The sequence below is a fragment of the Prinia subflava genome, chromosome 1 (genome assembly GCF_021018805.1).
Source record: "Prinia subflava isolate CZ2003 ecotype Zambia chromosome 1, Cam_Psub_1.2, whole genome shotgun sequence".
NCBI lineage: Eukaryota > Metazoa > Chordata > Aves > Passeriformes > Cisticolidae > Prinia > Prinia subflava.
In genome coordinates, this window is record NC_086247.1 from 130382604 (window position 1) to 130409250 (window position 26647).

Sequence of the window (26647 nt, forward strand, 5' to 3'; positions counted from 1 at the left end):
TAGAAGGTTTGGGTCTGAAGGAATCTAAAGATCATGTAGTTCCAAGCCCTGCCATGGGCGGGGCACCTTCCACTAGATCAGGTTGTCCAGGGCCCCATCCAGCCCGGCCTTGAACACTTCCAGGGATGGGGTATCCACAGCTTCTCCTGACAGCCTGAAACAGCATCTCACCATTTCAGGCAGCATTACCACAGAACAGGCTGCTTAGCATATTTTCTGCCAGCTCCCCAGGCAGAAATGAATCTGCACATTCAGGTTTCAGACATGGTTCTGACTCCAGCTTCCCTTGAGGCTTCAGGGTGTTCCTGTGAGTCACAAGTTTCAGGCAGGCTTCCTTCCTGCTCCTGTGATCGATGTTAACAGTATTTTTTCCAAGCCCCTTTCTGGCCCTGAGTACCTATATTTCTAAAAGGACCTATACAAGTAGTATGTTAGTTTATGGTGAGAAAGTTTGTATTTATTCCTTGAAACTGACAAAGTGTTGTACATCACTTTAATAGTTACTACTACATTTTGCAACTGTTTCATCTTCCCAAGATGCAAAACCTCTCCATTTTGGTTTTGATTCCCAGATTTTGTTGAACATCATTTCAACTCCCTCTACAGTTGCCACCATCAAAGCTGATTCACCTCTACGCACCAGAAATTCAATGTAAAAAACAAGCAACTGCTGCAGTTTCTCATACTTCACACAAAATCTTCCCCAAGTCCTCTCAAAAATACACAGTTCTAGTGACTTATCTCCAGAAGAAATAAAAGGTTTCACTTATCAAATGGTAAATGGAACCTAATCCTTTCAAATGACTGAAAATTGCCTAAGCTGTATCACTGGCAGAAAACATCATCTTCCCAGCACTGCTCCAAGTCAAGATGAAAAATTAATCGTGTACCCCTCTACTGAAGCAGAACAGAATATTATTTTGCCAATTCCACTTTCACACAAGTGTTCATTTTTAAGCCCCACCTCCTGCATAAGGATCACAACTCTAAGGCTATAGTTTTAGGAAAAAAAAAAGTTTCTGACTTTCCCATGATTTTCTATAACTATTTAGAATATCTGATGTGGGAGACACAGTGATTTTCTTTAAGTTCTCCAATTAGACAAGATAAACAGGCTTCTTTTCAGGGGTGTCATATGTATGTGAATAATTGGAATGTTCTGCTGATACAATTCCTTAAAAAGACTCTCAGCCTCAGAAATACTGGTCCAAACGTGGGCTTAGATCTAAATAACCCTGGAGACAAGCGGTACAAGCGGCACACAGCAGCGAGCTGACACACACTGGCACACACTCACTGTGCGCCCACCCAAACATGTCCCTGGCACCTCCTCAGCCTCGCCTCCCTTTGGACCAAAAGCACTTGCTGCCAGACAAAGCCATGTTACAGAACCACAGCCCAGCGCTCAAATTTATACGTCAAAAAAAGCAATCTGACACAGGCCCGCCCTGTCATCTTCAACAACCATTTCTCTGTTGTGACACGAACTACGCGTCGGCACCTGCGCTCGCTTCCATTTCTCGGCGCAAGGAGAAAAACAAGGTGGATGCGTGTGCAGCAAGAGCTCCCACGCCCCAAGCCTTCCCTCCCCGGCCAGGGCAGAGGGCGATACCCGCGGCTCTCCGGAGTGCCGGCCACGGCGGCCCCGAGGAGAGCCCGGGCCGGCCGCGGCGGTACCGCGCCGCCCCCGAGAGGAGCCGCTCACCTGGCGGGTCATCAGCGACTTGATCTTCTGCATGATGGCCCCACCGCCGCCCCGACTGCGCTCAGCGGCCGCGCAAGGTGCCGGCCCACGGCGGAGCCATGTTGGGCGCCACCTGACCGCGCCCGCCCGCGGCTCCCTGGGAGCGGTAGTTCCGCACTGCCCGGGGCTCCCTGGGAGCGGTAGTTCCTCACTGCCCGCGGCTCCCTGGGAGCGGTAGTTCCGCGCCGCCCGGGGCTCGCCGGGAGCGGTAGTTCCTCACTGCCCGCGGCTCGCCGGGAGCGGTAGTTCCTCACTGCCCGCGGCTCGCCGGGAGCGGTAGTTCTTCGCTGCCCGCGGCTCGCCGGGAGCGGTAGTTCCTCACTGCCCGGGGTTCGCCGGGAACGGTAGTTCCGCACTGCCCGCGGCTCCCTGGGAGCGGTAGTTCCTCACCGCCCGGGGCTCGCCGGGAACGGTAGTTCCGCCCCGCCCGGGGCTCGCCGGGAACGGTAGTTCCGCCCCGCCCGGGGCTCGCCGGGAACGGTAGTTCCGTCCCGCCCGGGGCTCGCCGGGAACGGTAGTTCCTCACTGCCCGGAGCTCGCCGGGAACGGTAGTTCCGCCCCGCCCGGGGCTCGCCGGGAACGGTAGTTCCGCACTGCCCGCGGCTCCCTGGGAGCGGTAGTTCCTCACTGCCCGCGGCTCCCTGGGAGCGGTAGTTCCTCACTGCCCGGAGCTCGCCGGGAGCGGTAGTTCCTCACTGCCCGCGGCTCCCTGGGAGCGGTAGTTCCGTCCCGCCCGGCCCGACTACAAGTCCCGGCAGCGCAGCCGGCAGGGCAGGGCGGGCCTGGAGCTGCGGCTGTCCCGGCGCGGCGGTGGGGTCTCTCCTCCCGGCGGGGTGCGGGAGGGGAGTCTGAGGACTGAGGTTGGCCTGTGTAGATTTGGAAGCGGTTAGCTCCGAAGACAAAACGAGGCTCCGTTTTTGGAGACGTAGACGAGGAGAATTTCCCGCTGGTCTCGGGTTATTCCGGGCGTTAGGCACAGAGCGCGCCTGGCCTGGTCACGGGGATGGATGTAGTTCTGCGTCGCCAAAACAGGCTTGTGTCACTCTTAGTTGTATTGATAGCAACTTAAAAAGACCACACACACACCAAAACCCACCAGGTAGCTTTTTAAAATCTACTTTGTATCAGCACAAGTAAAGAAATAATATGTCCTGCAGTCTCTGCTTAAGCGGAGACAGCATTCGACGGTGAGACTGGCGGCACATGCACTGTGGCGCGGTTCTACCTTTGGAAAATGTTTTTTTTTTCCTTCTCGGGTGCCCGGAGGTCAGCTCCGGGTGTTTCCTGGTGCTGTGGGTGATACCCAGCTGCTGCTGTGTTGTTGCAGGGTGGGGCAGCAAGAGCAGGTGTCTCTGGAACCACACACCGACAAGGGACGGCTCTGCACCATCGGTCCCGCCCTGCCTGCTTTAGCAGCAGCTCAGTACTTTTGGCTACCATTGGGATTATCGTGCAATTTTGTGGAAAACTTCTAACAAGTTTAGCACATAATAAAGTTACTTCTCCTTAATAAAACAACTCAAATTTTCAGCATGTTGGTGCTGCAAATAGTGCCGCTTTAATATAGTTGCTTCTATTCAAAAGAAGGGAGGTTTGATTTGTATTGTCTAAATGCCATTTAACAACTCGCGTGAGCTGCAATTCTACAGAAAAATAAATCCCTTCTTCACGTGCACGATATTTGTGTGAGTTCTTGTAAAAACTTGCACTATATTAATGACATCAAGAATACACTTAAATGCTGGAAAAGACAGGACACAATTGAGAAACATAACTGTGCTAGTCTGTTCCTTATTATTATTATTATTATTATTATTTTCTTTGCCCATATGGGGAATTTAAAGTGCCAGCACTGGTTTTATTCCAGTGCTAAAGGTCCCATTGTTTCAGTTAGAACTTACTCAGAACCTATGACCAATATTTTATTGCATGGTGAAATCAAGTAGATAATAATTTTGAACCTAACTTTTGTGTAAGGCTGCAATTTGATCTATCAGACCCACAGTTAGGTGGATTAAGCAGGTTATAAACAACAACATTAAGCTGGGAAGGACAATGGAGCTGGAAAGCTTTTGGGAATATGTGAAATACCCTCTTCATCTCCTGACACATGTTGGGTGGTTATATTATTTGTGGTGAGACCACTGTACTTCTGCTATATTAACCTGAAATAAACCTTGTGTTTCTTATATTGGACCTGGAAGCATCTGAGTGTTTTCACCTCTCTTTAACAAAGGTAAAAATTGAGTGTTCAACCCTTCTGATGGGAGCTTAGCACTTTGCTGGACCCCTGCTCCTAGCACACAATGAGGGGGAGGCAGTTCCTTCCTACCCGTAGCTCCTGCACAAAGCAGGACACAGTCTAGCCTAATATTTGTTAATCAATAATAGGCTGCCTAAGTGCTGTTTAGTGAAAAATATTGTGTGGTTTTGTATGGATAAACCATCTCTGTCACTAATATTTGCTGTTGCAAACTGTTACTGCACAGCTCTGGGAGGGTTTGTCCAGTTTGCTGCTGGTTTGTATGGTGAGTGACAGCTTTGGACAAAATCCAAACCCTACATTAATATTAATTTAAACTGATGTAAGTTAATGGAGAAGAAACAATAATCAGCAGTTAACAACTGTAGTAAGCTGTCCACTCTAGCCATGGGATTTTCATTTCAAAGATGTCTCAGACACACTTGACATTACATGTTGTTTAGAGAAAGGGAATTAGTTCTTTGCTGAGTTATGTTAAGCAAAAAAAATACAGAAAAATTATGGGCTTGAAAGTGCGAAGAAAAAAATTAGTAAGACTCTTTAACAGCTGTTTAATGGGGTTTTTTGTAACAGAAAATAAGAGGCTGCCATTAGAAAAGTTCTGAAAAAATATTTTGAATACTAATTTTAGTTTGAAATAAGCATGTAGCATCATGGTATTTTTTTATGAAACTGTAACCAAAGGAAGTTAATAACGGTATAACCTGTTCACTTGGTGCGTTTACTTACTTCTATTATTTAAATGTACTTTGTATTGTGTGCCCCATTTATTACATTGTGTCATATTTTCTGTGACTGCCGGGGAAGGGTTATGATAAAATCAGAGGCAATGAAGATGGGTCCCCATCTAACAGGTGCTCCACTCCCTTTGTTCTTTGTATACACATATTCAAATCACAGAAGGCAGGGGACAGGATAGAACCTGTTAACTCATTGCTGATTTCCCTAGCAAATAAACCAGCAGCTGCAGGTCCAAGCCCTGGCTTAGTGCTGAGAAGGTGGCATTTGTGTGGGACAGGATGCTTTCATGGAGCCCTTTAGCCAACTTCTTTTGGGACTTACAGTGCAAAATATATTTTCTGCTTGTAGGTAAGACACAGTATGAATTATATTTGATTGTCATTGGGGAAATTTTAATTGATTCTGTAAGATTTATCATTATAAATTTAAAGATATTTCTGTTTTATTGTCAGATGTTTGATTTCAGGAAGGTAGCCTAAAAGCTTGTCCTCAGATAGTGGCACCTTGTTTTATGAGTGAAGTTAAAGCAGCTGAACATAAATGAATGTTATACATAATCTCTATGTAAAACTTGGCATTAATTAAATATGCATAATCTACATGTAAAACATGGATATTGATTAAATACATACTATTTCATATTATTGAGTAACATATACATTGTGTATTCTTTTTAACAAGTAAGGCTGGACGGGTTCTAAACCAAACATTATACAGAAGCTGTTACACACTTCTTTAAAGATACATTGAGACAGCACTGATACATTATTTTCCTTTTTTATGATTAATTTATATGTAATATGTAAATGCAATTGGTACTGAAACTAAATTAAGCTTTTAGTCAACTGAAGAATATCTCCCCATTAATAGTGCATTTATTTGGTGTCTGGATGCAGTTTTTGTAAGTGTGCATTTGCTATCCATGCAGTAGATAAAAAATAGATGTTCTATGTACTTTGACAGAAATATCCTGTGATCAAACGTTAGATAAGTTTATTTCTACAAACTACTGTAATTACCTTTTTCTATATTTTATTGTTTTTGTAAATGTCAACAGAGGAAATATAATATTACAAATGTAGTGCATCCTCATTTATGTATAGGAAAAACTTTTATCTTCTTTGTGAACCTCACAGTCCTAGCTTGTTATAGAGTCACCTAATTACCTTGATTTTTAGCTAAATACTTTTTCAAGACTTTGGGCTTCATAATGATTGATGTTTTATATGACAATTATTGGCTCTCTTCTTTAAAAATTAAAAATATTGGGTTGATGAAAAACAGTGATTTTGTGCTTTATCTACTTTACCACTTTATTGGATATTTTTCATTAAAATCCTAGAAGAGTTATTGTCATGTAAGCAGAGAGCTTTAGAGTACTGGTTTATTCACCGAGAAGCCTTACATCCTTACACAGATATACACATTTTCTGGTAAGGGAAATGTGCTGCTCACACTTCATATCATGATGAGAATCAGGTGCATTGAAGACATGACACAAGGGCCACTGAAGGCACTGACCTCGGCAAATAAAATTAAGTCCTGTAACAAAGCTCAGTGGAACTTTTTCTTGGGCAAAAATCGCAATCCAGGGAAGAGTATGCCCAAATTTTCTGTGATATAAATGGAGGTATAGAAATTGCAGCTTTCCTGGACCATTACAGCTGGGTTGTTTGATTGTTTTTTGGTTTTTGGTTTTTTTCCACAAATAAATTTACTTGTAAAAAGGGAAAAAATAAGTTTCATTGATTTTGCGCCAAGTTCAGGAGAGCTGAAGGGCTAAATGAACGCTCTGGTGAAAAGCAGTTGAGAATCCCAACTCCCTTTGACAAGGAGATGTGCATGTTAAATTCAGAGAATGCTAAAACCTCACTAAGCAGGTTTCAGTTGATGTTATAAACTCAAAAGTTATGTCATAGTTCTTAATTTAAACTAGAACTGCAGCCCTTGTTTTATGTCAACAACAATTCTGTTGTGCTTGCTAATACTGGTGATAGCAAAGTGAGATGGAAGCAAAGCACAGATCACTGAGCTCCAAATGGAGGTCGTTGTGGTACAACCCTTATGATCATTTTACAAAAATTAGGTTTTGGAATTCCATTGTCGTGGAAAAAAGAGTATTATATTTGTAAAACTGTATGGAGAGGCTTAAATTTTATGGAATTTGGGCCTGATAAGTATGAATTTAGTTTGACACCTTCCCTTGATTTTGCTGTTAACATTAATTCCAGGATTAGTCATAACAGTGCCCAGTTTAAATTAAAAATCAAAATTATTCTAAAACAAGTGAATCATAGAACCCTTTAGGCAAAGGAAGACCCTAAAGAGCATCAAGTCCAGCCATAAACCTAACACTGCCAATTCCACCATTGAAGCATGTTCCTGAGCACCATGTCCACACATCTTTGAAGTACCCCCAGGGAGGGTGACTCTACCACTTCCCTGGGCGTCCCATTCCAATGCCTGACAAACTTTTGGTGAAGAGGATAAACCTCTCAATGAAAAATATTCCAGGCTGCAGAAGACACGATCTCTGCTAAGACCAGGATACTTCCATCACTGTTCCTGTGAAAGCCCTGCCTTTGACAGAACACCATTATCTAATAACTTGTCCCAATCTCAACCTGCCTTCTCCCTTGTCCTACCAGCCTTGGGGACGCTCCTGTGAAATGTTTGCACTCCACAAAGTCACCCTAGCAAAGCCAGAGAGAGCAACAAGAACTGGGGTTATCCAAACCCACTCCTGAAGGCACTGGGGGGAAAATGGGGTTTCTGCCCTCAGCACCTCTGGTCCTAGCTAAAAGAATTTCCTTAATTGCAGGTCAAAATGTCTTTCCAAGACATTACACAGAGCAAATTTCCCCTGTGAATTAATCAGAACAAAGTTAATATACAGTTTCTATTCCAACAGTTTTTAGCTGCAAAGAAAGTAAATTTTTCTGCCCTGATTTTCTTTTCATTATTCTATTATGCTTCCATACTGGTGGTCCCTGGTGCTTGCAAGACCTGCTTATGTTATGCTAAGTTTTTGCACAAACACATCTGTGAGAAATATTATTTATTTTCCATATTTTATGATGGCACTGCTTCTGTTACTGGCATGTTGTCCAACAGCAAAATCACCTATTGACAGCTAAATAAACCCAAAAATGGAACAGCATCCTACATAAAAAATGAGTAAACATATGTACAGATCTTTTAATTACTGATCTCTCTGTGCCTGAGAGATGTTTTTTGACTTTATTTATTCCAGTCAATCTAAAAATTAAAATGGGTGATTATATAATTGGCAGGTTATATGAAATAGATCTGCGGCATTAAATAGTTCATTAAGGATTCTACTGAGGAGCTACTCTCTCTTTTTTTTCCAAGTGGACAACAGCAGTTTAAAACTGATTTGTCCTGTAATATTGTCAGGGAGCATATTAACATCTGAGAAGTGTTAGAACAACCAACAAAATACTTAATGTTCTGTTAAGCAGAGCTTAGCAAGCCTTGAGGAGATTGAAGTGTTAGAAAATTGAAAGAACAGCAGGCTACAAATACTGTTTAAAAGGGATAGGGGAGCAGGCTTCAGTTGATGTGCATCATCCGTTTTAGGTTTTTCATCTAGAAAGTTAAGCATGTAAACATCTCTGTCTTATGTATCCTCCACTTAAGCCACTCCACTTTTTTCCTACACTCTTCCTGTTTTTTACCCCGTTCTCCTCCTGTCTCAGCTGAACCCCAGCCAGTCCTTTGCAAATTAAAGTCCAGCTTCAAGCCCTCTGCCTGCTTCCTCCTCAGCCCTCACTAATGGGGGCTTGCCAGACTCTCTGTCAAATGGTTTCACTGTCTGTTTGTATATTTGCCTGTTAGTATTCTGCAGCATTTTCCTTTGGCTTCCCTGCCATGCCCTCAGAAATTCTGTTAGCTCCCTTTAGCTGAGGCTAATATTGCTCAGCTTTCTGAAAAGGGAAGCCAGCCACAAAGTTACTTTTTTGGGGTAGATTCTGTACAGCACTGCTGGCTACCCATGAGCCAGTCCACTCACACTCCTTCTCTGCTCTGCCAGTTTTCATGTCCTTCCAGAGTACCTCTGACATTAATTACTGGCATTACTGCTGCATCTGCACCCATCCCCCCCTTCTTGTGTCCCCACCCACATCCCCAACAAGTTTGTTTGCTGTTACCTCATGGCAAACAACTGTGGCAAGCTGAAAATTGATTATTCTAACCCAAAAGACATGTACAGATACCATATTATGCTGCTGAATTTCTTTTTTTTTTTCTGTCACATAACCTAGGAACTTAGGTGTAAATGAACCTTTAACAATTTCTGTCATAAAGAATAATGATATGGAAGTAGAAAATTTAAGAAACAAAGTTAACTCTGCATTATATTAATGAGCACAGTCACATATTTTTCATACATTGCTCCTTCTACCCTTCCCTACCCACGCAGGTAGAAATGTATTCCATGTACATCAGCTGGAAAATTACGTTTTCATTACAGGTATTTGGAAGCATGTCAAGAATCACAGAATCTCAGGTTTGAGGGACCTCAAGGATCATCAAGTCCAGCCAAAAATGATCCTTAGCAGGAAAAGAATAGATGGTGCTCTCATTGAGTGTTGTCCTGGGCAGTGCATTCTCAGTCTCCAGTGTGTTCTTATGCAGTAGCAGATGGATTACTTAAATCACAGTTTTTACATTTCTTACTTACGACAGGTTGCTTTTTTTCCTAGGGTTTTTTAGCACTTGCAGCATGCTTTTCAGCAGTATTGAACACAAATCTGAGAAATCAAACCTGCAACTAGAGTCAATTGGAGTTGCATCTTGAACATACTAAAATGTTTTCATAGATATTTTGAAAAATCATGTCCTTAGTATTTCAAACTGATAATCCAAAATGAGTCTCTATTTTTGCCGTTAATTTTCTCTGGCCTTAAATTCTTCATCCCTAAAGTCCTATCAGTTAAAATGGTATTGTGAGATCAGTTTATTAATGTCAATTCTTTAAATCATTGCTGTTCTCACGAGTGCCTTGGAAAAGTTAATGTGAAAATCAATCACTTAGTCCCAAGACTAAAGCTTTAATAGTGTTCTATAAATATGTCTTAGGCCATCACAAGGAAAAACGATTTCTAAAATGTATGGGAAAGACAATGATTAACTGAGGAGTGGCCTTTTTGCACCATAACAGAGACAGAATTCTTGGAAAACAGAATTAATCATGGGGCTGTAGATTTGACTTTTGCAAGCTTTGTATTGAATTTAGTCTTACAGGTACAGAGCAGTCAGCAATAATAATGATATATAGTTTTAGTCAAAATTCATGGAAGTGCTGCTTGTCAGATTTTCAGTCAGTTTCTCAGCATAACTGGCAGAGTACCTTAGAAGTTCCTCTGTAGCTGAACCAACCCAGAAAAAATCCCAAAAACTGAGTTTACAATCCAACACTGTTAGACAGTGTAAGACCTACAAATATGAAATATTTTAAAGGGTAGACATTTTATACATTCAGGTAAATGTACATTTTTGTCAGACTTTCAACAGTAAAAGATCCTTCCATTGTTTTTTTTTGCATAATTTGAAGCTAGAGCTCTGTAGCTAGATCCAGCTTCACCACAGTCAGTGATGAGCTCTTGCTCCTTTCGTACTTAAAATCTGAGTTACAACCATGCAAAAACATGCAAGTCTTAGCTTTGAGAGTTTTTTCACTGTGAGAATTTCTCATTTGAGTTTTCTGGGGTTTCCATTTGTGTTTTGGGTTTGTTTATTTGTTTGTTCTTTCATTTTTGTGCAGGGATTTGTTCTGCCTTAAAATTGACAGTACCATCTCATACCATCCACGGTATTGAGGGGCAACCACTTCATCTTTCTGTTGACTACAATTTCAATGCTACAGCCTCTGAAATCCAGATAATTTGGCTTTTTGAGAGGTCTCAGGGTGATCCAAAATACTTGCTTGGCTCTGTGAATCAAAGAGTAGTTCCAGACCTGGAATACCAGCACAAGTTTACCCTTATACCACCGAATGCATCTTTGAGGATTAATCCATTGCATCTCAGTGATGAGGGCAATTACATTGTAAAAGTCAATGTCCGTGGGAATGGGACCATAGCTGCAAGTCAAAAGATTCGAGTAGCTGTTGATGGTAAGTTAGTAAAAGATAGTAACTTCATTTTGAAAATAAAATTACAAGAGTTTTGAAGGCCTGGTTCTTAGTATCCAGTTACAGTGGTGTCTCATTTAACACAATGTACATGAACAAATGCTAGCATTTAAGTTATGTTGTTTTCTATGCTGCTGGAGGGAATACTAAAATATGTCGCCTTTAAGTAAAATTAATATATGGATTGGTGTTTCTATATCATAAGTAAAAAACTGACGAGGTATAGAAACATTTAAGATGAAATTAGACAGATTTCTAAAAAATGAGATTTAATAAGTTCCTGCTGTGCTATTGTGAGGATGCATTGAATTTCAAATGGTCTTTTTCCCTGAGCAACTTTTCCTCCTACAACAAAGAGGAGCCATTGACTTTTGCTGGTGACTGTAGCCCTATGTCTGTAAAAGACACCCAAATCTGAATTAATAAAGTACTTGATTTCCTTCTTTAGAATCTGCTCTTTGTATTGAGGACTTTAAAAAAATGGAAACAGGAAAGAATTATCTAAAAGGATGACAAGAAGCTTCTGTGATTTATGGATTATACAGAGGGAACCCTGTAGCTGTTGGGCTTGGAAGGAATGAGATGAATGACATCTTGAGGTGACAAAGTTGAAGCTGACATTTGACTTCCAAACTCATCCCAAACTACAGACATCCTCATGTCAGACTGCCCAGATTTCAGTGGTGCCCAGTGTGGGCGAAGCTGTGGGCAAAGCTGAGAGGTCACACGTGGTAGGCAGTCATGCTTTGTGCTCTTTTCATTTTTGTGGACTCAGTGATTTGTATATGAGGCAAGAGGCCATAGTACACACGACTGCAGCCTTTATCCTATTACCAGTAACATAAAGAGTCTGGTTTTATTTATGTCCCATAACAATTCTTACAGTCACCAGATGAGAATACGGCCTTCTTTTTTTTAACCTTTAACTACATTTAAGAGATTAATTTTCAGAGAGAATGATGATTGCCATTTGAATCATCTTGACCACTGTAATATAATGGCTTGTCACTTTAACAACTCTTCATATCTCTTCATTTTACAGTTCCAGTCACAAAACCAACTGTACATACCGAACCATCTTCAGGAGTAGTGGAGTATGTAGGGAATATTACCCTAAAATGTAATGTGGATAGAGGTACAAGGGTAGCTTACCAGTGGATAAAAAATGGGAAGCGTCTTCATGCTGGTCCTAATTATACCTTTTCATCAAACAATGCTACACTTCTGATTGTTCCTGTAGTGAAAGAAGACATTGGGAATTACAGCTGTCTGGTATCTAACCCTGTCAGTGCAATGGAAAGTGAGATAATAGCACCAACCATATATTGTGAGTATATGAAATATTCATTATTGTCTTTGTATGAAAGATTTTGCTGGAAGGAGTGCCTCCAAATATGAAAACAGGCAGAAAACGGTTGAGTCGATATTGTATGTGAGCTTGCATCCAAAATGAGCTTGTTTGTAATAGCTCTACCTTAAAAAGGGATAATAAAATTATTCAGTGTTATGTAGTTGTGAAGATCAGTCTCAACTGCAGAATTCAAATAGAAACTTCAAGATTTCCACAGATGTCTTCAGATGTGACTCAAAGGAAAAAAATAATGAGGTCGTTATACATGAAAATGTTGTTATAAATTTAGATACCAAATAGTATCAAAAAGGTAAGCACAGAAAGTACCAGGCTGAAGGACTGGTATTAATGGGTTTCCTCAAGATCATTTCAGATCCAGTCCTTTTTAGTACTGACATTAATAGCACCAGAAAGAAGACAGGGAGTATCTCAATGAAGTTCATTTATGACATTAAATAGGAGGACTGAATGACTTTGACAGAGTAATAGAGCTGGGATGAAGTTTGCTAGTAAAAAATAAACGGGTATGCCTTTTCAGAGAATAAAAAACATGAACTTCTGCTGATAAGATCAAGACTGATTAGCAAATAATCAAGGCAGTGAGCCTAGAGGTTTGAGCTGTCACAAGATATCTATGAACTGACAGCGTGATTCAGGCATGAGAAAGACATTGAATTCTAGCAATGGATAGAAGTGGGCAAAGAATTTCCAGCAAGGAAACAAGGGGAATGCAAATGGCACACAGAAGATGACACCACATGAACAACATTTCATGCAGTCCCTGCAGATCCCAGAACGCTGATCTTGAACTGGAAAGAAAGGAAGACAGGAATGGAGAAGAGACTTCAGTCACGCTTAGCAAAATTAGAGCTGAAAGAAGTGATTATATTTCACATCAAATGGGAAACATGAGGGAGCAATAAGAGTTGCATAAAGACCATTTTTTACAGAAGAGTAAACCATAAGGTAGCCAGGTATTTTGACTGGAAATGAAGGCACCTGAGAAACTAATTGAGTTGGAGGAAACAAAAGAGCGATTTAATCACCATTTGACAATTATACGACAAATCTTACGGCCTTCTCATTTTGGTCCATGTCAGGAATTCCCAGTGCCTCCTCAATTTTCAAGTAGCACATGCTACACATATGTGACTGAATCATCCTTCTCAGGGGAGAGCTGAAATTTGAAAGGCCAGGACCTACTTTGCCACCAGTCCTACTCAGATATAGCCAGTTTACCCAGTGGGCCAGTCTGAAGGGACACTGCAAGGACTGGAACTGGATTCTTGTCCAGCCAAAGGCTGGTGCTCATTCCTGCTTTCTCCAGGCTCTGGCAGCTAGCAGCTGGTAGACAGCTCATGCTCAACTTGTTATGACTGCACTACCAACATATTCAGGACCTACATCTCTAGCTCTCATATTTTCCTCCTCCTTTCATCTCTGATTACCTATTCTGCTAGTTGTTTGGGGTTTTTTGTTATAAATTGGGAGAATTGGATAAGGGGATGATTTGCATCTAAAGAGGGGGAGGGAGGGCAGTGTGGTCTCTATGCTGCATGAGGAGAAAAGGACTGCCTAAATTAGCAAAGATTAACAAGGACATTGTTAGATATGAGCTGATATAAGATTATGTGTAGCTTATAAAATTGACAGCAGTGCATACTTGAAGATGAAGAAGCAGTTGCAAAGAGTCCTAAAGAAGACAAATATTAATTGAGCTTCCATCTCGTTAGGCAGAGGAATCAAGATAAAAAAGGAAATAACCAGCACTGTTAGAGTTTTAATTTACCATTACTGTAGTTTTTTGGTTTTTTTAAAATCACATTCTTTCCTCGGGGTAGCACATTTTTGTATGCCTGCTTTTGTAGAGTCACAATCTCAGCTCACTTATGTGCTTAGAGTGCTAAGAATGAGACCTGAAGGTGTATGAATGCAGTTCCTCTACTACGTTTCTCAGTTTAATGAGCTGTGAATTGGCCTGGTACAGGTCTGTCTTCAAAGAATACCTACACAGAACTTGGCTGCACTGTATCCAGCCTGACAGCCTTCTTCCCATGCAATAAAGTCAAGTCGGGCTAGAAAAATATCTGCCACTCTTGCTACCTTTCAGACAGCTCTGTTTGTTGCACAGCCCATTGAGATTTGAATTTCTGACCTGTTACACTTGGGATAGTCTCCAAAGCACTGATGGCACTGACGTGTCTGGGGCACTTGCTCTGACGACCCGTGTGCCCTTCAGTCCCAGCTCTGGTACTGCTTCCTCCTCTCTGCCTCACTCAATTGCATGTGTTTTTCTACAAATTTGAAAAATCTTTCCAAGTTCTAAACTAGAAACCTGGTTTTGATATATTGTTTACCAGAATTTTAAAATCTCAAAGTTACTTAAGTGTCCACATTTCTTGAATCTTTTGCTGTTTAAATGGTTGTGATATAGAGCTCAGTCAAAAACCTTGAGATTCACTTTTTCTCCATGTGTGTAAATATTATTGTATATGCATTTTCAGAATGTCATTCATCAGAACTGAGGGTTTGCTTTGTGCATAATAAAAATCTGGAAAAAAAGTATTAAGAGCAAACAGTGCAATGCTGAAAGACTGCAAATGCCCATGGTATTCTCTATATCCAAGTCAGTGGTGGGAACTGGGGTCTTACTTCCTGAGCTATATGAAGTCACCTAATTTGGTGCAACCTCTGCCTGCAGAAGTACTTTGTCTCCCAGCTCCCAGCTGTCAATAATCCAGAGCAGGCCCTGGGATCTCTCTTTGCCATATGCCATTGCAGTGGGGGAGTTACTGCAGGTGGTAAAGAAAAGGTCAGCCACGGTAAATACCTGCCATCTGCTTGGAAACTGTAACCGTCTCGTAGTGATGGGAGCAATTGGAAATATTCCCATGGAGCAGTGAAGTGTTACTCAGAAAGATTGATTTATTATTTTACACGTCATTTAGCTAACTGGTTTTACTGAGGCAAGAGGTAGTTTTCTGTAGAGAACAATACTGGAAAGGGAAAATAGAGCTGAGGGATACAAAAAGGCTGTCATTGTGGGGTTTTACTGAGTATAAAAAGTGGGTTTTAATTTATGTCTTATTAATATTATCCTACTTCTCCATTAGTTATGATGATAATGCAGCCTGGAAGATGGCTATTGCAGCCATGTGACTCAGAAACAAATTATTTCAGGACTGGAAGAAGACAAGTATTAAGTGAGTGTAGCCTGAGCTAAGCCTAGCACAGATCCAGTTATTGATCTGTGAAAGCCTTTTCATTGAAATTACTGAATGCCAGCCATTCTAAAGGCTACTCTAACTTAAATAATCTAACTTTAGAGATACACTTCTGATTAGATTTTAATTATATACTTTGATATTCATTTTCTCACTGTTTTTCCCTTTTTCTCCAATGCAGATGGACCTTATGGACTTAGAGTAAAATCAGACAAAGGTCTGAATATAGGGGCAGTGTTTACAGTTGACGTGGGGGAAGTTGTGCTGTTTGACTGCTCAGCAGATTCAAATCCACCAAACACTTATTCATGGATTCAAAGGGATGACAATACCACTCAAGTAATCAAATATGGACCCCATCTGGAAGTTGTATCTGATAAAGTGGCCCAGAAGACAATAGATTACATGTGCTGTGCTTTCAACAATGTGACTGGGAAACGAGATGAAACTCACTTCACCGTTGTTGTTATGTCTGTAGGTAAGAGTGTAACTTCATTGCTGTAAAGTGTAACATGTGAGTGGAGCGTCAGCCCCAGAAAAAGGAAATCATTCTTAAAAGATGTATCAAAATCTAGGTCTTGATAAGAATATAGTAAAGGGGCTTTTGGACATTCCATGGGATACAGGTTTTACTTGCAGTATGGCACAGCTTGGAATGCAACCTACTAAGATTCTGAAGTTTGTGGGATTTTATTACAGTTTTCATGTAAATGATTTCCTTGTCATATTTGTGAATCTCTGGATTGATTGCTGGATTCTGCAGAACACGTATCTTTATTTGTCATACACTATAACCTCAGCTCCTGTATGATTGTGTTCAATAGCACAAAGCATTTTTTTAAAAAATCTCCAGAATCATAGAGCAAAGAACAAGATATTGAGGAAGTCTGATCTCTCTTCTCAATACAGATGGATACAAGTATTTCCAGATAAGGAACATATGCTATTAATGTTCAACAAGATAGACTAGATTGCCTGCTAGAAAATTCAACAAAGCAATTTCACTTGTGCTGAGCAAAGAGCTAACAAATTTGTTAGTCTGGTAAACAAGAAGAGATGTGCATGATTCAGGCTACTTACTGATTCATCATGAACCCAGGGCTTTCAGTATGCTGGAAGCAAGATGGGTGCAATTTCATAGTAAGAATACTGCACTCAAAAACTAAATATTGTGGTTAGTAGTGAAAGAAGATGCAACCAGAACAATGTGTTGATAGAAATAAACATGACATTTCTGCAGGAAGTTCATGTAAGATATGATATTCAGCTGAGATTTCCTTTCAAAGGCCAAAAAGGAGGGAAGGCTCCACAGCTTCATGTTTAGTTGCTCTTTAAATAATAGATATCCTAATTACAAATATATTACTTAAATCTTATTAAAACATTTTATCCTGTGCATTTAAAATATAAAAAGATCATTTTCCTCCTCTGCAGCTGTTTTCTTTTTGATGAGTGTTTATTCAAATAGCACAAAATGGAGATGTCAAGGCTACACTTTGCAGAGCAGCACTGACTGATTTTAACAGACTTCACGCACAACTCATTCTCAGCGATGCTGCTCAAGCTAAATTCTTATTGCAGCTGAATAAATATACTAAGTAAAGACTATGAAAATTTTCCAGATTCCTTTTTCTTACCTCCATAATCCTAGATACAGAGCCTGGACTATGGCATTCAAAATACCTGAAACCTCATTTTCAGTAGCAACAGGAACTCTGATGTGTCAGAAGACCTTACACAACTTCCCCATGGGACAAAAATTCACCTATATGGTGCTATAGACAGCTGCCTAATTAATACTAAAGAATATCAAGAAAACAATTATTTTAACAATTTACAATTATGTCAATAGTTGCACTAAGTTGTTACCCATTTTTAGCCAAGATTCTAAAATAAGATGAAGTATCTCATACACCAGTCATTGCTCAGTTTTCAAGGTTAGTCAGCTTGAATGTGTTAAATGCATGCTAAGAGCATGTCTTTGTTTTCTGCACTGATATGTCTATGGAGATGTGATTTATTGAGTCTACGTTTAAAATTACTCACTTTAAAGAACAGTTTTGAGGGCCCATCTGATTCTCCAGCATTTGGGCTTTTTCTTCCTAAGGAGAGCAGTACACTGAAGGACTATTGAAAAAATCAGTGAAATTGCAGTGATTTGTTTTCCCATATCTTTAGGACACATCTGGCTAGAAATCCTCATATTTAATCTGCATGAAAACCACTGCAAATGTAGCCAGCACAATACTAGTGAATTAGATGGAGGTCTAAGTAGATAGAAGCAGTTCTAGCCCTTTGCATAGGAGTTCATCAACAAAGGAAACACATCCAGCTAAATAATATACATTTTAATTGTAGTAATAAATCTGGCACTAGCAAATACACAACATTAATTTACCTGTACGGATTGTGACATGTCCTTCACCTGCACAATTCAGAGCAAAAGGAGGAAATTAAGAGTGCACAAGCAAATATGTCTGGCATTTCCTAACTTTCTCATTCTTGTATTTGAAAATTCACTTCAAATGTTTTCCATGTGCTTTCAAGTATGTAATTATATGCAATTTGTGTTTGTGTTGTATCAGAAAATCCTGCTGGAAAAGTCCTGCTAATGCATATCCCAGCAAAAGACCTGAGGAAAGAAAAGAAGTATTTTCAATATATTTAGATGTAAATATAAACAACATGGTAGAGTCACCATCCTTGGAGGGGTTTAAGGAAAGACTGGACATGGAACTTAGTGCCATGTAGATCTTTGGTCATAGGTTGGACTTGATGGTCTCAGAGTCTTTTCCAGCCTAACTGATTCTGTAACTCTGTGATAATTTATTCGTTTCTGATGTGGTTTGATAAACAACAAGACTCTCAGTAATCTAAAAGTCTTTAGAAAAAGTCTAAAGGATCTTTTGTCCTCTCCTACTACTAGGATGATTTCCCTCCAATCTAGCACAAGTTGCTCTCTCATCCTCTTTTTTGGTAGTGAAGTGTCTCTATGCCTCAAGTTACAATATGCATCTCTTTTTGTGATGCTGTAATTTGTGGATTACATTTACTGACTTTCATTTAGCTCCAGGCACTAATCTGCTTTGAAGTGTTTTCTGATATGCATATCATTGCTTCTTCAGTTCAGGTGATCTGTGGGGAAAAATGAATATTACCCATTCACAAGACCCAAATTTTGCATCTGTTTTGTATCCCTATGCAGGTTTACTAGCTTCAGAATAATTTTAAAAGATGCATTTTTCAGCATCATTGTAGCACATTATAAAGAACAAGGAACTAAATACAGTACTCATCTTCTTTGTCACAGGGTTGGAAAAGCTGGCCCAGAAAGGAAAATCTTTGTCTTCTCTTGCAGTAATAACGGGGATTTCATTATTTTTGATCCTAGCTATGGCCTTTTTATTCCTATGGAAAAGATATCAGCCACATAAAGGTATGTAAAAGTTAAGTAAAGTCCAGCTCTTCTTTTGGACCATTGGAGCAAAAAGAATAATTTTTTCTTCTTCTTCTTTTCAGTGATACAACAGAAGCTACAGAGCAGGTAGAGAAATAATTCATCCTAGATCTAAAAGTACTTTCCATCCAGAGAATTGCATTTTATCATATTAATTTTCTTTCCTTGGCTTATGATGTCAAACTGAGAAACATGTTTATGTTTTCTAGGGCAGAGGCTGATTACAGAAAGGCACAGGCATTTTCAGGTAATGGTAATGAAATAAGTGTGAGCAGAAGATCAAAGTCCATTCCTGAAAAAGAAAAATAGCATCTCCACATACATTAAAAAAAAAAAAAAGGAAAGGAAGAAAAGTGTGTTTTTATGTTGTGTTGCACACCTCTACGATAGCTTAATGAAGATAAGACCTAAATGAGAAGTCAGTATGGGTTTAGCTCCTGCCTGGAGCTCGTAGCAGTATGTACTATTGTCTTGAATTCTACCTATTAATCCCAGTATGCTGGGACGGGAATACCTGTATTCTACTGCTGTCACCAATATGACTTAAATCAGTGTTATTCTGGCAGTAAGAGGTGATGCACCATGGGAGGACTACAACTGAAAATGTTCATGCATCAACTGTTACCAAATTCATGAGTTAATGTCATTGCAGTATACATATATAACCTTCTACCATATTCTGTACTGCCTTTTCTGTGTTATCAGGACCCAGAGTAGTTTTTTTCCCTGCCTCTTTTCCCTCCACAATTCTTCCCACATGATCCTAGGAAGGAGATGCTAGAGACCAGCCATACTTTGAGAGGATGTCACTTTTATTCCCATTCCTTTCTACCAAAGTATCAGAGCAGACCATAAACTGCTACATGCACAAGTATAGAGAAGCATGTGAAGCTTCACCTGAACACAGGGGACCCATCAAAGTCATAGCAAAGGATAGAATCTCAACACTGTTGTTAGTGCTGCAATCCTTGATGTGAAATGATGCCCAAGAGATAACCAAGAGCCTCACATCTCCTGGACAGTGGGAGGGTAGAGAAAGAGACTAACTACACCTAAATACAAGCTGTATCTGAAGTCCCAAATAATCATGTGGCCAATAAAATCTCTTGGTACCATGTTCCCTTTTATTATTCTCAGAATTGTAAAACATGCAGGTGGTACTGCCTCACTACACTGTAGATGTGCTGAGTTTATTAATTCAGCCTCTCCTCTAGGGAAACGAAAGTCAATTGGTCATTTTACCCTTTCAGAATAGAGAGTATGAATGTCTCTACCAAAATTGTTGCTGAGGTTAGCAAGAGGCTCCTCACTTGGTACAAGGCGTGGGAAATCACCAAGTACTGCGCACTCCTGCAGCTGACATCTGCAGCTGTCCTGCCTCCCTCCACACAAGTTTAGGAGCTTGGCAGGGAAGTGGTCTAAAGCAGATCACATAAGCAGAATCAGGTGTTTTAAAAACTAGGGCAAAATACTTTGCCAGTCATTATTTTCCAGGTTCATACTACATCTCTTTTTGTAATCTTTGTTCTAACTTTAGGACATGAAAGTGCTTCGGATGATTTTGGGATATACGAGTTCATCACTTTTCCAGATCTTACCAGTGGTTCTAGGGTATGTGATTTTACATCATAAACAGTTTCTTTTCTGTTTCTCTAGGTATACTAAATATCTGTACCAGAATCCTTCTGTAGGTTTGCTTCTGTTGCTTCTTATGGCTGTATAACACCATATTCATGGCTGTTGTTTACCCAGTACTTGCTCTTTCTTGCCTGTGTTACTAGTTCAGTACTTCATAACCAACACAATGAAGAAAGGAACAACCAAGGTCTAAAGATAGCAATCCCCATTCAACTACTCTATCTTAAAAGAATATTAAAAGAATATTAGTAGTGTTGGGTAGTTGGGTAGCACTGAACCACTTGTGTCACACAGGCAAGCGTACTATTGTGATACCATTTTCTCCCTTGACCCTAATATTTCTGCTCATGCAACATTCAGCCCTGGCAGTGCAGAAAAGTCTCAGGGGGTTATTTAAATTCTAAATATAGGTAAGTCTCAGCTGTATTTCACAAAAACTATTTTGTTGGTTTCATGTATTGTGGGAGAGGAGTTAAGCAAAGGAATTTTTCTAGCAGAGAAAGAATCCTGCAACATTTGCTCCTTTCTTGCCTTATGTCTTTGCTGACGTTACTGCATAGCAGTTGGAGATCATTCTGATACGGTGTAATAAGACAAATGAAAAATCAGAAACAAGGTAATAAAATTTAGGAACAATGGTAAAATTAGAAGGAAATAAAAGAAAGACTGTCCCTTTGCTAGGGAAAACTGCCAGCAATGTAATCTTGTACCATTTGAGAGCATCAATCTGGTCAGGTAAGGGAGCATGATTACAGGGTCACGTTGTCACACCTAATTTGTTTTTATGATTAGCACTCATAATACATGATGTCAAAAACCAGTCATAGATTAATTTATTATCTTCTCTGATGGACTTAGATGTTTGAAATATCCATTTATATGGCTAAAGTGCTACCGCAAATGTTAGTGGAGAAGACAGACTTTTACAGCAGCAGAGATAAAAGACTTTTAGAAAACAGAGCAGCTGATTTGCTTCTGTTATATTTTGTACCAGTAAGAGGCTTATTAAGTTTAGAGATCAGGCTCTAGATCATTACACCCTTAAGCATATTATACTGAAGAGAGTATATTTACATTAAATAAATTCTTTACTGTGAGGATGTTCATGAAACTGGGAGTTGCCTCGTTTGCAGATGCCTCATCCCTGGAAGTGCTCAGAGTCAGATTGGACTTTGAGCAACCTGGTCTAGTGAAAGATGTCCCTGCCTATGGCAGAGGGGTTGGAACTGGATGATCTTCAGGGACTTCCAACCCAAACCTTCTATGATTCCATATCCCTTAAGCTGATCATATCACAATATAACACTCTTGCAGGATCAGGGCCTTAGTAGGTCAGGAGGGAGAGAGCAGTGACAAGAACAACAGGATGGATGTACCAGCAATGAAATCTACTGTAATTTCCAGTAAAATTTCAAGGAACAGGAGAAACTCCACTGGTTTATGTTCAGCTACTCAAATGTATACCATTGCAGATAAAGTCAGCATTTGATCCACTGATTCATTTTAGTCAGCAGAGAAAGGGGAAAATAAGAAAGTGGAGATAATGAATGGAGGTTGGGTATAGGCAGATATAGGCAGAAAGACTGGTAATTCTTTATGGATGTGGAGTCTAGGTAAATCTGTTGTCATGACATAAGAGAAAATTAATATACTTAACATGCTGAACAATCAATATTACTTGATTTTTGGAAATTCCATGCACTTTTCTCTCTTCGACAGGTCAGTGGGAATTTTATGCTGAACACATGCCCAAATATTTACTGCTTTTTTACTCTCTTGCTTTTCTCTTTATTAAATGTTCCTTTCTTGACTTGTGGTACATTAATATAACATATTTGCTGTATTAAATGCAAAAGCTGCATCCTAAATCTTTTAAGGGACTAAATTAATTTAAAACTATTACTTGCCTTACTATTAATGTGACGAGAACTTACCCAAAATGAAATGGAAACTAGCAGAGATTACCTGTTCAATCCACAAGCAAAACTTTGATGAAAAGTTTAAAGAATTGCATGTTACATTACCAGTTTGATTTCTATTGAATATTTTCGTATTTGTACTTACAGTAGGAATACACTTTGCTGGTTTTAGGTTTCAAGTCAATCTGTTCCTGGCCCTGACTCTGTCACAGCCCAGGATATGCTAAGTACGGTTTATGAAGTTATTCAGCACGTTCCTGAGCAGCCACAACAAGACCCCCAACAGTAAGTTACAGACTCTGTTCACTCACATGGTAGCCCAGAGAAAAATTTTTTTGCATCCAGAACAATTTACATTTTGGTGGCTGTTTTTTTGATTCCACTGAGAGGGTTATGGAAAGAAATATATAAGCTACCTTAATTCCTCCACCATTTCCTATCCAATCCCCCACTTTTCTTCAAGACTCCAGTCTGTTATTTCATTACACCAGTTTTGTTAGAGTGTAAAAAACAAAAGGTAAGGTCTTCAAACACAGCTTTGTTTTAATTTAATAGAGCACTGAAACATCAGCACTTCCTACTGAATAGGTTAAATATTCAATCAAAGCAGTTTAATTCCATCTGGTAGCATGGCCTCCAGACCTCTGAGCCATGTGCCAAGTAGAGTTAGGGTGGGGGTTCTTGCAATATTGAAAGTGGTCAGCTGAATAATAATCAGTGGTTGTTAAAATAGTCACTGAAATACTAACAGACTAGTACTTGAGTAAGCAGTGTCTCTATGGCAAAAGAATTCTATTTTTGTGGTACCATGGCTGGGAACTCCACAGAAACCCTTTTGCTGAGTTAAATACCAGGAAGCCCACAGCACATTGTGCTTATGTCTCACAGACCTGGTTTTGTTCAAGTCACCAATTGTATATCACTTCCTAGCATGAGAAGGGTGAATACACCGAAGTTTTTACAATTGTGGTATAGCAGCTATGAATCTATTGTGAATATAGTTCTTCCTACAAATTAAGAACAGCACACAAGACCTGATTTGGTAACAAGCCAATTGTATCTCATTTTCCATAATTTTTAGTGTGTTCTGTTTCTTTTATGGTTGAAAAGAAAAATGCACACTCTTAACAATATGCTAATCAGTTGACTGAGTAATCACAATGTTTATGTGATTGCATTAGCATGCAGTACTTACACTACAAAAAATTTCGTTATATCTCAGGTTATGTCTTCAACTCTGTGTCCAAGTTATGTATGTAAACACACAGCCATGCTTGTCAAAACAAGCTGGTCAGTGAGAAAGCAACACTGAATTGCTAATGATGTTTTGTTCTGCTCAGAATTTTTCACTTTGAACCCTAAGATTTTTAAAGCCAGCTGTAAAAAATACCATTCATAAAGTATGTATATTCTTGCTCTTCCTCTTACATGTCTTCCTTCTCAACTTTCTCACTGATGCATGACCCCTCTGAAAAAAAGAATAAATGCAACAAAGAGGTAACTTGAACTTTGTGACAGTTCAGATTTCAGCTTAAACTTTGCAAAACGTATTCTGTAGTTGTAAAGAACTCATTTGCATAAACCAATTTTGCTGCTTTTTTCATATTTTGTAATTTGAAAAGGAAACAGGAAAGTTTTTGCTAATAGCACAAAATCTGCTAAGCAGGGTACTGGGAAAACTACTCAGATTAGAAGGACCACAAACAAGAATTTTCCAGTTCCTGACCTGCTGAGAAGGAGCACTCTGAGTGATAAATAAATAAGGATGACTAAGTCAATACTGGTGCTTACAGCAGGATGTTTCAATTTCAGTATAAGGGATAAACAAAACACCACAGAACAGAGAATGAAACTGGGAAAGTTATTGCAAACTCCTGTGGTGCCAAGGAATGGTCACTTATGGATGAATCCCACAGACTTAGTATGCAGTCATCTGTACAATAATCAGCAATATTCACAGAAAAATGATACAAAACAGAGTGCAGAGTCTGCACTCTGTGGCAAGAATCTCTCTTTCTACAAAGCAAAAGAACAAATATTACGGGAGCCAAACAGATTTGTTAGTTAAGTGGTCACTTTATTCTTATTCCCAGTGCTTCTAAATGGAACTGCTGTGATTTCACAAATTTATTAAAAGAAATATATAAAGCAAAATCAATCAAAAGCAATGCTTAATTCTCAGATTTACAGTCTGATATCTTTCAAATCCTGTCTTTGAATGTAACTGCACCAGAATTAGCTGTTGTTCTCTCTCTTGCTCCTAGAAATCCCAGTGACAGTACCAGCAAATTTGCAGACTAGCCAATACCTAACACCTGGGAATAGCTTTTTCCACTTTTCATTGGGCTTTTATCAGCCTTTTTATCCTTTCATCCGCACATGCACATGTGCCTTTGAAAGCCTACATAACTACAAAATTTTAGATGCACCCCTTAAAAGGTACAAATACCACTGGAAAATAATTAAATTCTTTAAATCTCTTGGGTTTGGACTGACAGGCTTATAACTTAACTGCAGTCAAAACATGAGGTGAGATGATAGCTGGCTTTTCACTTTTACATTCATAGGCCTCCATTAGTTCCTTTTCACAACAGCCTTTGCAGACTCACCTCCTCTGCTCCTCCAAAGATTCAAAGGGAAAACACAAAATTAGATTTTCAGGGAACTTTTCTGCTTCATCTCTGGGCTCTGCAGACACAGGGAATTACAGGATTGTCACATACTCCAGTATTTCATCAAACAGGTTCTTTTAAGCCATTTTGGTTTGATTCTTTTCCTGCCTGTGGACATTTTTTTTAGACTAAATGTAAATCCTTTGACAGACTGACCAGGTTCTTCCATGTATGGAAAAATCCAAAGGTGTCTGCCAAGGCTAATGAGCAAGGGGTTTAGCCAGCTTTTACAGATAAGCACTGACAGCTCATAACTGTTCCACTAAAAACTGTTCGTCACTTAGGTTTAATTTTCACACCAAATGAAGATAATTTTACATCATCTTCCTCTCCTCTGATCCATGCTGTTTCTCTCATGTCAATCATTAACCATTTCACAAACTTCTGCTTTGCCAGCTGTTAAAGAGCAGTAAGGATGCAAAGCCTTGCCAGACATTTCAGCACAGGGCTGTACTGTGGACTGCACTGGCTCAGTCCATGGTTACCACCACCCTTTAGCAATTATATATTCTTGTTGTACAATATAAGCAGCTTAAACTATCTGTACAGAAAGAGCAGCAATGCAGGATGCCATATTAGCGATTTTGTTATTCATGGCTCAGACCTATGCTGTCTTTTAAAAACTAGACATACTATGCATACTAAAAATTCAGTCAAAAATCAGTGTGCTGCAAATATGGGCCCAGAGATCTTATTCAGGCTGAAGAATTGTGTTTAGAGCTGCTGGTTTGCTTATATGCTTGCAATAGTTCTTTTAAAGAAAAGAAAAACAGCATTGTGGACAAGTGTTATATATATCTATGTATATGTTCTTTCCTAGATGTATATGAAGATACAGGAAGAGGAAGTCAAAGTATCTGAAAATACCAAAGTTACTTCTTTTTCTTTATAATATATTGAAGCAAACACCTACAACTCCAAGAGTGGCAAAGGCTTATGCCATCTTTTCTTAAAATAGCAGTTTCTCTTCAGACTGACAATCCCTTTTCTTGGGGTGCTCCAAATTGCCCATTTCTTAATTATTTTTTCTTTTTTGAAGTAGTAATTTCTTGGGATATTTTTAATTCTTTTTTCTTTTTTCCTTATCAGTGAATACAAAAGACAAAGAGATAGCTTAAAAAATGCACTATAAAACCTGCACCTTTTCTAAAACACAGTCAGCAGAGGCACAAGAAGGAAAGGCCCCAAGATGCTATCCATGCTTGTTTTATTTAAAAAATAGCAAAAAACAGCAAACAGAGGATTTTTTTATTTGGGTTAACTTTCACAAGAGAAGACCTCCATGCTGGCATGAAAAGTAATAAATGCAATATGTCAGATTGCAAAATACATTTGAGGTTTAGAACAAAGTCATTCTTTTTATTTCATTTAATATGACATAATTTTCAAGCATAGAAATAGATCTGTCAGGCAGTTACAAAAATGTACATATGTATATTATTCAGAATAATGTGTTCTCATTAAATTCCGTTTCCTTTGCA

General features: G+C 39.5%; 2 protein-coding genes across 2 annotated transcripts in view; one reads left to right on the forward strand and one right to left on the reverse strand.

Annotated features, from left to right (window-relative positions):
• The window catches only part of VPS50 (VPS50 subunit of EARP/GARPII complex), a 69502-nt gene extending 67566 nt beyond the window's left edge, over positions 1-1936 (reverse strand). The window contains exon 1 of the mRNA XM_063412226.1: positions 1706-1936. Coding sequence (XP_063268296.1) covers positions 1706-1738 — 33 coding nt within the window. The 5' untranslated portion in view covers positions 1739-1936. The remainder of the gene's footprint in view (positions 1-1705) is intronic.
• A 2972-nt stretch (positions 1937-4908) lies between these two features.
• On the forward strand, positions 4909-26647 carry HEPACAM2 (HEPACAM family member 2). The gene is made up of 10 exons (XM_063412239.1): positions 4909-5096; positions 10537-10887; positions 11948-12232; positions 15662-15958; positions 18791-18916; positions 19000-19024; positions 19147-19184; positions 20475-20548; positions 22667-22779; positions 25987-26647. The coding sequence occupies exons 1-10, from the start codon at positions 5027-5029 to the stop codon at positions 25994-25996; spliced, it is 1389 nt and encodes a 462-aa protein (XP_063268309.1). The 5' UTR covers positions 4909-5026; the 3' UTR covers positions 25997-26647.

Bases quoted from the DNA above. Each gene is read 5' to 3' on its own strand.
- HEPACAM2 (XM_063412239.1), top strand. From the start codon at position 5,027: ATGCTTTCATGGAGCCCTTTAGCCAACTTCTTTTGGGACTTACAGTGC. The intron at 19,025-19,146 runs GTAGAGAAATAA...TATGTTTTCTAG, and splicing joins CAACAGAAGCTACAGAGCAG to GGCAGAGGCTGATTACAGAA. The intron at 20,549-22,666 runs GTATGTGATTTT...TGCTGGTTTTAG, and splicing joins ATCTTACCAGTGGTTCTAGG to GTTTCAAGTCAATCTGTTCC.